Source organism: Austrofundulus limnaeus, unplaced genomic scaffold (genome assembly GCF_001266775.1).
Source record: "Austrofundulus limnaeus strain Quisiro unplaced genomic scaffold, Austrofundulus_limnaeus-1.0 Scaffold587, whole genome shotgun sequence".
NCBI classification, from domain to species: domain Eukaryota; kingdom Metazoa; phylum Chordata; class Actinopteri; order Cyprinodontiformes; family Rivulidae; genus Austrofundulus; species Austrofundulus limnaeus.
Window position 1 is genome coordinate 295,417 of NW_013952989.1, and position 14,809 is coordinate 310,225.

The 14,809-nt window shown below is 39.4% G+C and overlaps 2 protein-coding genes across 5 annotated transcripts in view; both read right to left on the bottom strand.

The window, feature by feature from the left end:
* The window catches only part of mgat1b (alpha-1,3-mannosyl-glycoprotein 2-beta-N-acetylglucosaminyltransferase b), a 13,962-nt gene extending 10,581 nt beyond the window's left edge, over positions 1–3,381 (bottom strand). The window contains exons 1-2 of one of the 4 annotated variants that reach the window (XM_014026747.1): positions 2,986–3,381; positions 1,728–1,867 (exon numbers count right to left, since the gene is read on the bottom strand). The gene's annotated coding sequence lies outside the window, so the exon portion shown is untranslated. The other 3 variants (XM_014026748.1, XM_014026746.1, XM_014026749.1) reach the window with 3 other exon arrangements.
* A 4,823-nt stretch (positions 3,382–8,204) lies between these two features.
* vars2 (valyl-tRNA synthetase 2, mitochondrial) overlaps positions 8,205–14,809 on the bottom strand; it is a gene marked incomplete at its 5' end in the record, with an annotated part of 29,627 nt that continues 23,022 nt past the window's right edge. The window contains 2 exon segments of the mRNA XM_014026750.1: positions 8,205–8,825; positions 11,152–11,301. Coding sequence (XP_013882204.1) covers positions 8,748–8,825; positions 11,152–11,301 — 228 coding nt within the window.

Below are 14,809 nucleotides of genomic sequence, written 5' to 3' on the forward strand. Positions count from 1 at the left end.
CGATAAGCTCTATGTTTTATATTTAATTAACGTATGATCTGATTAGTCGACTAATCGAATAAATAATCGGTGATTAATCGATTATTAAAATAATCGTTTGTGGCAGCCCTAACGTTGATAAAATTATGAATGAAAAGATGATTATTCTGTTTATTATCTGATTAATAATAAGAAAATGTCTCTTTAGTGTTTAAGAAAACCTGTTCTGACTTTAACTTGAACAGAGTTCTGTCTCTGGGACCAAGATCAAAGACAAGTGGAACTGTTTTATTCGTGACCAAATAGTTTGCCTGTGTTGTATAATAATTAATATAAATTAAACTGATTTTGCACAGAAGTGAAGACAGGTCAGAGGTTAAAAAAGTTAAGTGTTCACTTCAGAACTGCCCTACTGGTTTCAGACTTATGTCCACTCATGAGTAACAAATAGTAACTTATCTGTAACATGTGAACTTGTGCATTAATTATCTGTAACTTAACTAACTTATCAGCTGCTCGTCGGCATAAGCTGAAAAATATCAGCATGTCCAAAATCACTGTCTGATCATTATAGATCAACTTTCTGTTAACTTATTAAGAACTTACACCAGGTTGGTGGACAAAATTTGCATTTGTCGGCACAAGTTGTTTCAAACAGTGTGACAGCCTTTAGCATGAACAGTTGGAGTACATGCTTGTTTGTTGGCAACATATCTCATGACCCACTGGGTGAATTGTAATGAAACTTAACTTGTACGTCTACAGCTGATTGACCTTTGGAGTAGTGCTAGGCGGTATACCGTTTCGTACCGAAAACCGTTTTTTTATTTTTGTTATATGACTTTTCTGAATACCGGTGTAAATAGCCTGAACATGCGTGGAATGTTTCGCTGCGGCCGCCAGTGAACTGTTTCCCTGGGGACACGTTTCCTTGCAGCACCGCTAAGTGCATTAGCATGCTAACGTTATTGGAACAACAGGCGGCAGGTGGTGTGTTTCAGCCGCTTATATAGTCTGACGTAAAAAAAAACATCCAATTTTCACCATCGATGAATAGTAAACAACTCTTCAGTGACGTGTACGATTAGATTTAACATGCTATGTTATACTGCATGGAGACTCTAGCGTGCTTCTATTGTGAAAAGCCCGGGGGGAAGTAGTTTTGTAGTGTAGCGGAGTTGACTGGTGTGCAAGGTGAGTTGTCCTTTTAAGTTTTATTAACACGCAACGATAGACCAGATAATGTTTTTTTGTCAACCCTTCACGATCAAACCTAAATGCACGATTACTGTCTACAACCAAAGAAGAAAAGACGTACAAGAGGAGGGAAACAGTGATACAGAGGTACAGTAAAAGAAAAAAGTCAATAAGCAAAATTTGTACATTTTATTATCAGCTGAGCTGTGAGGAAAAAAATACCATCAAATACCGTGAAACTGGTGTAACTTGAAAATACGTGATATAAAATTTGGGTCATACCGCCCAGCTCTACTTTGGAAATAGATCCAAGATGGCAGCCACAGCATTAACACAAAAATGTCTAAAACGACTGTTGAGTTACAGTATGCTGTGGTAGCAAAAGTTTGAGTGACAGCTCACATGTTACTTTATAAAGGTTTGACCAAAAGGACAACTCCATCCCTATTAGTCTAAAACTCTACACAGCATCCTGTCAAGAAATGTTGGACCAATTAAACTCAACGTATTCAGAAGAGAATATGAATTTAATGCCTACGATGAGCACTAACCTCTATAACGGTACATAAAAGTGATCCGCACAAAGTCCAGCAGCTCATGAGCAAACAGTGGAGGGTAACAAATGTTGAAATGAAGAGTTGCGTGAACGATCGCACACAGAACGAGTTCACAGTTCCTCATCGGCTCTAATCTGATGGAGGGATGAGAGAAGGATGAAGGTCAGGACCAGTGCATAGCATTAGAGACACCTAAACCAATTAGTGCTGATAAATACAGCCTTGTGTATTAATCCTGTAACTGCACTAACACACACTGACAGCACACACACAGACCGAGTTATAGCCGTTTGGGTCAAACTTTGAAAATAATGTTACACAATACACACAATCTGCAATATAGGAAGACCCACTACTACCACACCATGTTTTATATCAATATTTGTAAAAATTGTTTGAGTTAAAGCTATTTTACTGTTGGCTAAGTTTGTTCAGCTGTGGCAGTCATCTTGAATGGGGTTGACTCCAAAAGTAAAACATTTGTACTTGTGGATCCGGTGATTACTTTCTGAAAGTTTCATTTAAAATGGTCCACTGGTTCATGGGATATTTTGCTAACAGACAGACTAACACAAACAACACATTCTTTCTTTGGAGTGATAAAAGTGGCACAAAGATCAAAGACACAGATAAGTTATAATTAATGCATTTAGAGTTTTTTCAGTAGCAGAAGTTACTTAGGTCTACTTTACCTGCAGAAGAATGTATTTAATCCATATTTTTATTTAAGTCCAGACAGAGTTAGAAAACAAACCTAACATACCTCCACGGCTCTGCCTGCTGAAGTGGTGCTAATGCAGCCTTGCAGAGGAGCTCAGTCTCTAACTGACACCAGCTGACACAGTTGTTCCTCAGTCTCCTCCCTCCGGGACGCAACGTGGACCTGCTCGATCAGAACCCGCAGGACCGAGCCTGCTGCTGGGCTCACATGACCGCACTGACGCCTTTAGTCCGCCGGCTCTAATGCCATTATTTACCCTCACTTTGAGTCCTCTCTCTACGCTAGTTCCCGGCTCAAACAGCGCAGCTCGGCGTTAATCTGAACCCTCATCGAGCTGAGTTAACTGTGACCCGGCCACAGAGGGGGGTGTCATGCAGCTTTGTGTCTCCGCGCCTACAACAAGCAGCCAGATTCAAGATACAATCCGTCCGAGCCCAGGGGTTAGCTGCACGGCTAGCGCCGAAAGGAACCAGGTTTTTTTTTAATGGCATCAGACACGAAGCACCGGTGAAACCTTCCGGTGAAACCCACCTCTGTCGTGTCGTGGTTGGCGGCTGGATGCTGCTGCTCCACGTCCGGACGAACCGAGGCTCCTCCAGCGACGAGCGGCTAGCTGAGCTAGCTAGCTGTCGCTGACGAGTGTAGCCGAGCTCGTAGTCTCCCGGGCACGGCTCATCTCTGTCCGGGGTCCCCGCACCTTCACCCCCCTCACATCGTTAGTCCGGGGTCCGGGCTTGTTTCTGCGGTGCTGTAAGCAGGCAGTGTTCGTACACATCTGAAGCCAGCCTCCGCTCCGTGCAGCCCGGCCGGCAGTGCTGAGTGAAAACTGCTCGCGCTGGTTTGTGTGTCGCCTCGCGCTGCTTGGTTCACTTTGGCTTCACCAGCTGGTTTTTCCACAGGCGGCTGCCTCTGATGTGAAGGACTACATTTCCGGGTTCATGACACGTTTTGCGTGAATCTGGACTTTAAAAATACACACACACTTTCTCTCTTCATATGTGTATATGTATGTGTGTTGTACACATGTATGTACCTGTATATAATTATTACTTCATATTTTTACTCAAGTAGCCATCCAAGAAATAAGTTTAAAAAGTATTTTGTAAAAAGGTTGCTAAAGTACAGAGCAATCAAAAAGAAAAAAATTGTATAGGTCTTCTGGACGGGTTCTTCTCTAATGAAACGGTTCGTCTCTCCTCCAAGAGACTTCTTCAGTCTGAGAGTTTCAGGCAAAATTCAGGCTTTTAAGCACTGCCTCCATGTGACTGATACTCACATGGCTATCGTTGACACCTAATTAACACCTATTGTTAACAGGGGGTGGAGTGATACTGGCAATAGCAGCGCTGTAGGAGGGGGACAACTGAAAACGGAGGCCCCCACCTCTGTTTAATGATGGACGGTCTTTCTTCACAAAAATGTCTTCTTTTACTCCTCTCTCAAACCAACGTTCCTCTCTATCAAGAATGAGAACATCCTCATCTCTGAAAGAGTGACCGCTGGCCTGTAAATGAGTGAAAGCTGCAGAGTTCTGGCCATTAGAATTAGCTCGTCTGTGTTGGGACATTCTTTTGAACAGTGGCTGCAACTGGTCGCAGTCCTCCTGGCACTTAACAGCATATACAACATTGCTCTGTTTGTGCCGGGGCACCGGATCTTTGGGGTGAACCAGCCTTTGCCGTAATGTGTTTTGGGGTTTGAAAGCCACTGGGACACCATGTTTAGAAAATAAACGTCTCAGTTTCTCCGAAACACCCGCAACATACGGAATAACCACTGGTTTGGGTCTGGGTTTGGGGTCTTCATTTTCACCTGAAGGTTGCATGGAGTCCTGTCTGTGTTTCCTGTCTGCTTTCAGGAAAGCCCAGTCAGGATAACCACTACAGGATACTCAGGATAACTACTGAGCAATCATTTAACCAATCATTTATTATATAAATATATTATTAAAAATTATAATTAAATTATTATATAATTATAAATTACATCAGACGGACCAAAATATAAAGATATGTGGAAATTTTATCAGTTTTGTACAATATCAGAGGTCTATAAAGTACTTGAAAAAAATAACTAAGTAAAAGCAAATTTACATGGACAGAAAATGACTGGTAAAAAAAATTCACTGACGAGAAAATTACTCAAGTAAAAGTCATAAAACTTCATAAAATTTGGGAAAGTAAAGTACTTTTACACACTCTTTAAGAAATAAACTGTTAAACCTGAACCAAAATTGTTCCACTAAGCCAGGATTAGTAAATTGAGCAATATATGTATATTCTTTGACATTTGACGTGACTTTGTTGAATAAATTCAACACTTCATTTTTTAGAGCAGAAACATCTTCTTTCATGATGAGTTTGAACATTTTAAAGTAAAGGAGTAATATCATTTTTAGCTTTAAAATGTAACGAAATAAAAGTAGCATGTAAAAATTATTGGTAAAATTACAAATCCTCAAAAAAACCACTTAAGTACTGCAACAAAGTAAATGTACTTAGTTACTATAAACCTCTGTTCAACATAAAATTTATGAAACTAACAAAACCTGCAGGTGTGTCTTGTGAAAACAAGCTTGTTCTTCATTCAGTGTAGTTGCTCACAGTGGGCAGAGTATCCAGAAATTTTACTCAAGTAAGAGGAGTGATATTTAATAATAAAATTACTCAAGTAAAAGTAAAAAGTACAATGTAATAAAAATATTACTAAAAGTATTTTATTTCTCCAAAAAGTTGCTTAAGTAAAATGTAACTGAGTATATATGAGTTACAACAACATGTACATTTCCTTTTGGATTAATAAAGTATTTTTAAATTGAATATATACTTAGCACAAAATGTAAGGACAACTGTGTAAAAGTACTGGTTTAAATTCTACCTATAGCATAAAAGTAAAAGTAATGTAAGGAAATAAAAACCATTAAAGGCTATAATGACTATATTAAAATGTTAATGTTGAAAAATGTATGATGAACTATGCTACAATCGTCTGCTATGCCCTGCTGGAATGTGACATGATTTGTGTCTTGCAGGTGAGCTGGACGTACAAACCAGTAGGATGTCAGAATGGTATACTGTATATTTATACTTCTCGTCTAACCACAATCCAAATTCACTCAGTCCAGGAAGCATTACATATCTGGATGAGTTTTATTTTTTCTGAATAATGACAAGCCAGGAATTTGTAAGGCGTAAAAGTAAATAGTTGGTTAAAATGACTCCAGTAAAGTATAAATTACTGTGGTCAATTTCTACTTAAGTGAAGCAACATTGTATTTACACTTCATTATTTCAGATTATTTCCTTGTTGTAACAATTCTTGGCAACAGATCTGTTAGCGGGAACATGATTGGCAGCACCTGGAGGTACCAGAAGCTCAAAACAAGTTCAACAAGTGTCAGTAGTGCTCCTGCATGTTCCTTACAAATGTGGCACCATTTAAAAGGGAAATTAACTGACTTTCAAAATGTAAAAGATATATCGCCAAGAAGCATTTTTACAACAAAGAAATCTACCAAACTCAAATTTCCCAACTTTTTATGCTAAGTATATACAAAAACGTATTTGTGCTTACATACTGTATATTCCCATAAGTATTATTGCATACACTCACCAGCCACTTTATTAGATACACCTGTCCAGCTGCTCATTAACACAAATGTTTAATCACCCAGTCACATGACAGCAACTCAATGTATTTAGGCATGTTGACATGGTCAAGATGATCTGCTGCAGTTCAAACCGAGCATCAGAATAAGGAAGAAAGGTGATTTAAGTGACTTTGAACGTGGCATGGTTGTTGGTGCCAGACAGGCTGGTCTGAGTATATCAGAAACTGCTGATCTACAGGGATTTTAACCCACAACCATCTCTAGGGTTTACAGAGAATGGTCCAAAAAAGAGAAAATATCCAGAGAGCAGCAGTTCTGTGGGCGCAAATGCCTTGTTGATGCCAGAGGTCAGAGAAGAATGACCAGACTGGTTCAAGCTGATAGAACAACAGTAACTCAAATAACCACTCATTACAACCGAGGTCTGCAGAAGATCATCTCTGAATGAAAACATGTCGAACCTTGAGGCGAATTGGCTACAGCAGCAGAAGACCACACCAGGTGCCCCTCCGGTCAGCTAAGAACAGGAAACTGAGGCTACAATTTACACAGACTCACCAGAACTGGACAATAGAAGATTGAAAAACATTGCCTGATCTGATGAGTCTCTATTTCTGCTGCGATATTCTGATGGTAGGGTCAGAATTTGGCATCAACAACATGAAAGTATGGATCCATCCTGCCTTATATCAATGGTTCAGGTTGGTGGTGGTGGTGCAGTGGTGTGGGGGATATTTTCCTGACACACTTTGGACCCATTTGTACCGATTGAGCATCGTGTCAAGACCACAGCCTACCTACCTGAGTATTGTTGCTGACCATGTCCATCCCTTTATGGCCACAGTGTACCATCTTCTGACCATGTCCATCCCTTTATGGCCACAGTGTACAATCTTCTGACCATGTCCATCCCTTCATGGCCACAGTGTACCATCTTCTGACCATGTCCATCCCTTTATGACCAAAGTGTACCATCTTCTGACCATGTCCATCCCTTTATGACCACAGTGTACCATCTTCTGACCATGTCCATTCCTTTATGACCACATTGTACCATCTTCTGACCATGTCCATCCCTTTATGACCACATTGTACCATCTTCTGACCATGTCCATCCCTTTATGACCACAGTGTACCATCTTCTGACCATGTCCATCCCTTTATGACCACAGTGTACCATCTTCTGATGGCTGCTTCCAGCAGGATAACGCTCCATGTCATAAAGTGAATAATCTCAGACTGGTTTCTTGAACACATGTACTGTACTGGAATGGCTCCACATTCACCAGACCTCAATCCAATAAAGACCTTTGGGATGTGGTGGAACAAGAGATTCTAATCATGGATGTGCAGCCGATAAATCTGCAGCAACTGCATGATGCTATCATGTCAATATGGACCAAAATCTCTGAGGAATATTTCCAGTACACTGTTGAATCTATGCCATGAAGGATTAAGACAGTTCTGAAGGCAAAAGATGGTCCAACCAGGTACTAGCAAGGTGTACCTAAGAAAATGGCCAGTGACTGTATTTCAGCAAGATGATTCTAAACCATATGGTTTTATAGGAGAGTTCAGGCACTGCAGTCCAGAACTCACAAACTGAAAACATTTAGTGATTTATGAAATTAAAAATCCATTAAAAACCCAGGATTATCCTTTATCAGACAAAAACCCCAAACTGGTCTCCTCAGCCTTGTTTACAGGCTGTTTACAATTTTCCTGAGATGTGTTACTGCCAACAAATTAAAAATGTTTTTTTTAGCTATTTATCTGTATAAATATACTTATCTATAATACATTTACATGTACTATAGATACACATACTCACCACTAACAGAGTTGTGTAGCATGAAGTTCCTGGTTTTGACTGAGGTCTTTCTGTGTGAAGTTTCTTTGTTCTCCGTTTTCCATGAGTGTTTTTCTGTTTTACAAATACTCATTTACTTCTTTGGTCTAAAACACATGAATGTTATAGGTATAGGTAATTCTACTTTACCCCAAGAGAGTGTTCATCTTGGGAATTTGTTTGGCTTTTACTGGATTAGTGGTGACCAGTTCAGGGTGTACCTCTATTCTCTGGCTGCTGAGTCCAGTCCACAAGACCATCGAAGCATACAGCATGCACGAAACACAAGTCTTAAAACATAAACTTTCTTTATTATTGTCTTCTCTTTAATAAAATGTTTGTGTTTCCTGAATGTCTGTTGATCTGTGATGGACCGGCTTTGCCTTGAACACCGTTGACTTTTAACACCATCAACCTTAAAATGATTAATCAGGTGTGGGAACCAGATGGATAAATGTGTGTGTGCAATAAAGACACACAGCTCTTCTTTTATAGCTACTTTGGTATTTTTATAGACGTGTTTACTTTTGTTCACATAAGTTCAATATACAACTTAATTTAGACTTTCAATCACACTGATATTTATATTTCTAACAAGCCTCCTTCCACCATTCAGAATAAAAACCTTACTTTTATAACAGTGGTTATATGATTGCTTTCTAATGCTGTAAAAGAATAAAAAATACGCAGTAAGAGTAAAACATTATTCTATGGAAACATCAGACGGATGTTCTGTGTTGTCTTAGTTCAAACTGAAAAGAGATTTTAAACTTAATCAGCATTAGAAATAATTCAAGTTTATTAGTTCTGACATTCAGTTATGACCATTAGCTGTTACCCTGCTGATCGTGTCTCTCTCAAGTCTTTTATCTGGTCCTCGATGACTTGCAGTTCCTGCTTCAAACCTGAAACCTGAACATAAAAAGTAAACCAGTATTAAGTATAGTTATTGTACACACATACAGTACATATATAAGGTATAGTATACACATTTCATGTTGAAGCAGGACACTTTTGGCCTTCATTCAGCTCAAAGAAAACATGAAACTTCTCCACCCAGCTGCTTTGAAGCAAACAGCTCTTCAAGTTCCTGTGTTTCATCTGAACTTCTTGCTTTGCTTTGATATGGTGTGCTTTAAATTGTCATTGCCTATTTATTTTATTTTGTAGCAGTTAGTAAAAAGCAATTAAAAACAAACCGTGTGCATTATCTTCTATAACAGAGAGGTGATCACCAGGGACTCATGTCCTGGCACATCTAATATTTAGACACTGTTGTGACTCAGATTTGTTTCGGCGTTACACAACCAATGTTTCTATGTGGGGTGGAAAGTGGGTCTGCTCTTTATTCTTTAAATGGTTCATGACCCGGACAGACGAGATGATGAACTGAGAGCTTTTCTCTCTTTCTATTGGTGAAGCATTTGCAGCGTGAAGAGGCGTCACTTTAAATCAGGGACAAACGGTCTGACTGATGATGGTCGAGATGGGTTAATCTGAGCGCAACATCAAACAAAAATATAAAGAAAGAAACAGCTGATGAGACACTGTTTTTACACAGCTTACTCACAACACATGGACGGAGCATGAAAAGCTTGAGAACCACTCAAACGGATCCATGATTAGTTGTAACATTAGACTTTATTTGATAAACATTTCTTTTAACTGTAAAATAAAGACTGTAAAAATACTGTAGGATGTTTAGTTTTTAAAAATATATTCTAACACGGACAGAGCCATTTTATTTACACACAAAGCATTCTGGGTAAATGATGACGTGGATAGGTCCTCGGTGCGAGGCTGCTAGCGAGCTATATCCACCCTGAAGGTTAATCTTGGACAATATCTGATGATCGACTCTTTTAAATGAAACCAGAGAGCGTTGACAGAGAGGAGAAGGTAGAAATGACTCAGCCTGGAACTGAAAATATGGATGGAGGACAACAGAGCTGCTTCATGGAAGAACAACCTCAGCTTAGCCTGTTAGCTTTAGTGTTAGCCCCAGCGCTATCACCATATTTATGTATTAGCTCAGTGCTACACATTCTCCTCTCGTCACTGAGGTCCTCCATCCACGTGACAGAGAGGGGAACACAAAAATGGCTCAGCCTGCAACTGAAAATATGGATGGAGGACCTCAGTTTAGCTTGTTAGCTTGTCGTGCTAATGCTATATTGCCTTGTTAAGCTAACAGGCTAAGCTGAGGTTCTTCTTCCATGAAGCAGCTCTGTTGTCCTCTATCCATATTCTCAGTTACAGCCTCGCACCGAGGACCTATCCACATCATCATTTACCCAGAATGCTTTGTGTGTAAATAAAATGGCTCCGTCCGTGTTAAAATATATTTTTAAAAATTATAAAAAAATATAGAAAACACAAATAGAGAGCAGGCGTATTAAAGTTTTGTTCTTGAGGTTTTCATTTACTGCAACTCTTTACTGCATCTTTTACTGCAATAAAAGAAAAATATATATTACAGAGTGGTGGGCACAGCTAAACAAAATATTAGCTTCGCTAACACACAAACTGCTACACAATTTCCTCAGTTCCACTAATAAAGCTAAATAAAAATAAGTTTAGGGGAAGCTAAAGCTTAAACGGTTAATATCATATTAATATTCAGTACAGCATGCAACAGTACCTGGTGCTTTTTTTTGTTAGATTTACAGTCATAAACTTCACTTCAGATATCAAACCAAATCTAAATGTGTAAATCAACACAACTCTAAATGCTTCATGGATCACAGACACAAACGTTTGTTTCAGAGGTGAAATTAGAGAAAACTGTTTTTGTTAAGCCAGGAGGTGGAGCTAAAATTTGCTGACTGAAACTTTTAGAGCAGACGGGTGAGGGAAGGAAGAGGAAGTGACAAATTAGTCTTTGAAATCGCTAATTTACTTCTTATATTTTAACGTTATTAACACTAAAAAATCTGAATGCCCCAGATTAAAGCAAAGAAGGGCATCTTTGTTTCACTATTGTTTTATTTTGTAACAAACTTAGAAAATGATGTCTGTGACTGAATGACTTTCCTGCTGCAAAGGATGCTGGGAAAACTGAAAACTCAAACTGTAAGTCAGAAGATCTGATCTGAAGAGGAGACTCCAAAGGTGGATTGAGGATGATGTCACTGTATGGCCACTGAATACTTTGTTTTGCTCTTTTAATCACGTCGCTGGTGACTGTAAAATAAAATTATTAAATTTAATTTGCTGACATTCGCTGCACAAATCTCACCTTGATTTCCATCTGCTGCCTGTCCTGAACAGGAACACTGTCCAAGTCTTTAGCACCCTGAAGTCGGCGAAGGATTTTTTCCAGCTTTGGAACGACCTTGTCTCTCCTCTGACAAAGCTGCAGGATTTGTTTATCAATGTTCACTCCACTCTGAAAGAGGAAATATTGCAACACTGTAACTAATAATGCATCTGTGTCAATTCTTGGCAGAAATGACTAATTTAACTTTTAATAAATGTAAATGAGGTAATCAAACACATTTCAGTTTGATAAAAATTCTCAGTTTTTTGAGTTTTTGATGTTTGTTCAGCTGTTTATCCGCCTGGAAATGGATAAACTCAACTCTACCCCGACAAGCTTTGTGCTTCAGATGATTTTATTCACTTTCATTTGACTCAAAGATATCCTAATCAATGTCAGTCTTAAAACCTTCGTCTTTACAATCTTGAAAAGTGTTACTGCTTTACTGAGGAGCAGGTTAGGATCTTTGTGGGCAAAGATAAAACCCTTTCAAACAACAATACAACACTAGACATGGGTTTTTACGATGTAAAAACAAGTGTGCATTGCCACGTAGCATGTCATTGCAGCATGGCTTTACCTGCAGCATTGGACTTGCAGAATGAAATGTGACCAAGTTCAAATGTGTTTTCTATACCAGCTTGTGCCTGTCACATCAGCAGGTGTTTGTAATTAAGGTAATTGTGTGACAATATGAAGTTTGAAGAGATTTTTTCTTAAAGTTGCTTTAGCCGGGTTTTGAACCCTGATTTCCCACATGAAAGTCCATGACATAGACCATTAGACCAACGGAGCTGTGGCAGAAGGTGGTGGCAGGGGTTGGTTTGTATGTGTGCAGAAAGAGGCCACATTGCCAATACAATTATTGACACTAAACTGCATAATATTACAACAATAGAGCAGTATTAAGACAATACTATAGTAAAACATCAAAATACAATCATATTAGTATTGTAAACACTGAACTATTGAGATTAAATATTAAAAAACTATGGTGCAGTACCAAGCTGAGTACAGCTGGGGGCAGTATTGAACCATTACAAGGCCCCATTGAGTCTCATTATATGAATTTTGGAATAAAGTTTAAACATTAATATTTCAAAAACTACAAGTGGTACAGGCAGCAAAAGGCAAAGCAATCATTTGGCACAGGACCTTTACAGATAGAAATTACAATGGCAGCTGTAGGACAAAGTATGCAGGAGGAGTAGCGTGGCGACATGGAAGAAGATGGAATAAGTTGAATAATAATAATGTTAAAGAGAAACAGGAAAACAATAGTGTGCATTGCTAATGCAATGCACACTGATTATATATGGCTGAAGATGAACTCTGAGTGCTTTTCTTGTGTCTTAAAAGCTTAAATGAAATTCACAAACATCTGCAAAAAGGTCTTCTTTTCCAGATGTTCCAGGGTCAGATGGAGAGGAAATGAATCCTCTGTGGAATAATTTAGGTGATGCAGTAATCTGACATTGGTTAACTATAGGAAGAAGTCTAGAAGAAATGTTTCTATTTTATTTTTTGTTTTACCAACCTTCAGAAGCATGTTAGTGAGAAACGTTGTGGGTCAGTAATCCTAGGCCAGTACCTTACTGTGACTGTTAGAGACGCTAAGAAAACTGTGGAGAAAGTTGCTGTTGCATCTAACCAACATCTCAGTGCTCAGTGGGACGTTTGAGTGACGAATTTTTGAAAATCACTGCCTATTTTCAATTTCAGGGAGAAAAACTGTATTTTAGGGCGTGCACGTTATTTTGTTGCCCACCCTGTACCCAGGAGTATGGGGTACCAGGCCCTGTTAGGTCCCTGTATGATCGGTGCCAGAGCTTGGTCCACATCACCAAGGTTGTCTTTTGTCACTGATTCTGTTCATAACTTTTAATGACAGAATTTCTAGGAGCAGCCAAGGTGTTGAGGGGATCCTTTTTGGTGGCCTTAGGATCACATCTCTGCTTTTTGCAGATGATGTGGTCCTGTTGGCTTCATCAGATCCTGATCTCCAGCTCTCACTGGAGCAGTTCACAGCCCAGTGTGAAGCAGCTTGGATGAGGATCAGTGCCTCCAAATCCGAGACCATGGTCTCGAGCTGGAAACCGGTAGGGTGCCTTCTCCGGGTCGGGGAGGATCAAGTGGAGGAGCTTAAGTATCTCGGGGTTTTGTTCACGAATGAGGGAAGAATGGAGCAGGAGACCGACAGGTGGATTGGTGCTGCGTCTGCAGTGATGCAGGCGTTGTACCGGTCTGTTGAGGTGGAGAGCTGAGCCAGAAGGTGAAGCTCTCAGTTTACCAGTCGGTCTACGTTCCTACCCTCATCTATGGTCAGGAGCTTTGGGTAGTGACTGAAAGAAGGAGATCACAGATCCAAGCAGCTGAAATGAGTTTCCTCTGCAGGGTGTCTGGACTCTCCCTTAGAGATAAAGTGAGAAGCTCAGTCATCCAGGAGGGACTCAGTAGAGCCGCTGCTCCTCCACGTCGAGAGGAGCCAGTTGAGGTGGTTCATCTGGTTAGGATGCCTCCTGGATGCCTCCCTGGTGAGGTGTTCTGTGCACGTCACACTGGGAGGAGACCCAGAGGAAGACCCAGGACACGATGGAGGGACTATGTTTCTCAGCTGGCCTGCGAACACCTTGGGATTCCCCCAGAGGAGCTGGTCCAAGTGGCTGGAGAGAGGGAAGTCTGGGTCTCTCTGCTTAGACTGCTGCCTCCGAGACCTGACCCCGGATAAGAGGAAGAAAACGAACGGACAGACGGATCCTGTACCCACTCTGGTAGCTGCAGCTGCCGCTACAGTATGTTTATGATTGAATCCACTGCAGAACAATTTGTAAATAAAACATTAAATTAGATTAGTTTTTAATAATGATTATTGATACTATGGTTAGAGGTGGACAGTCGGGGCTGTAGCTTCTGATGTTTTCTGTCAGAAAGAGAGTTCACAAGGAGCAGGAGGACAGGAGCGCAAGCATTTAGCTAGCTTTCTGTTCCTTTTAGGCTTTCATTTAGCTTAGTAATTTGAGTGCTGACCTTTAGCCTTTAGGAGGCATTTTCCTACATTTTAAGCCACTCTGTTGACATTTTTAGTTAGCATTTTACTAATGTTAAATTTCAGCTAGAATTTTGCAATATTTAGTTTTCAGCTCAGTTTCAGCTTCAACAAACTTCAGTAGACTCATTCAGAACTCAGCATACATTGCAGTTTACAGGAAATTTAAAATACTGTAGTTGATAGCTGTGTTTCCATTGCAAATGGGCGCAAAATTTTGTCGTTATTCTGTTAATGTCAAAAAACAGTTTCGTAAATGCAGTGTTTCCATTAAGTAAGAAATGATATTAAAGTCACATGTGAATATGTTTGTTCTCATGATAAATCATGAGAATGTAAGTCATTACATACATCTTTAATGTATTTTAAAGAAACTTTAAACTTGTCAAAAAGCTGTTGTTACTGTTATTGTATGTCACTAATATGAAGAGCAGCTTCTGGTTGCAAAAGTTTAAAAGGCTTTATTTTCATTTGTACTTTATCAAATTTATTTTTAGTTTTTTGTATTTGAAACATTTAAACATTTTTAATTTATTTATTTTATGTCCACAATTTTATTTATTGAATAGTCTATTTTTGTTATTGTTTATG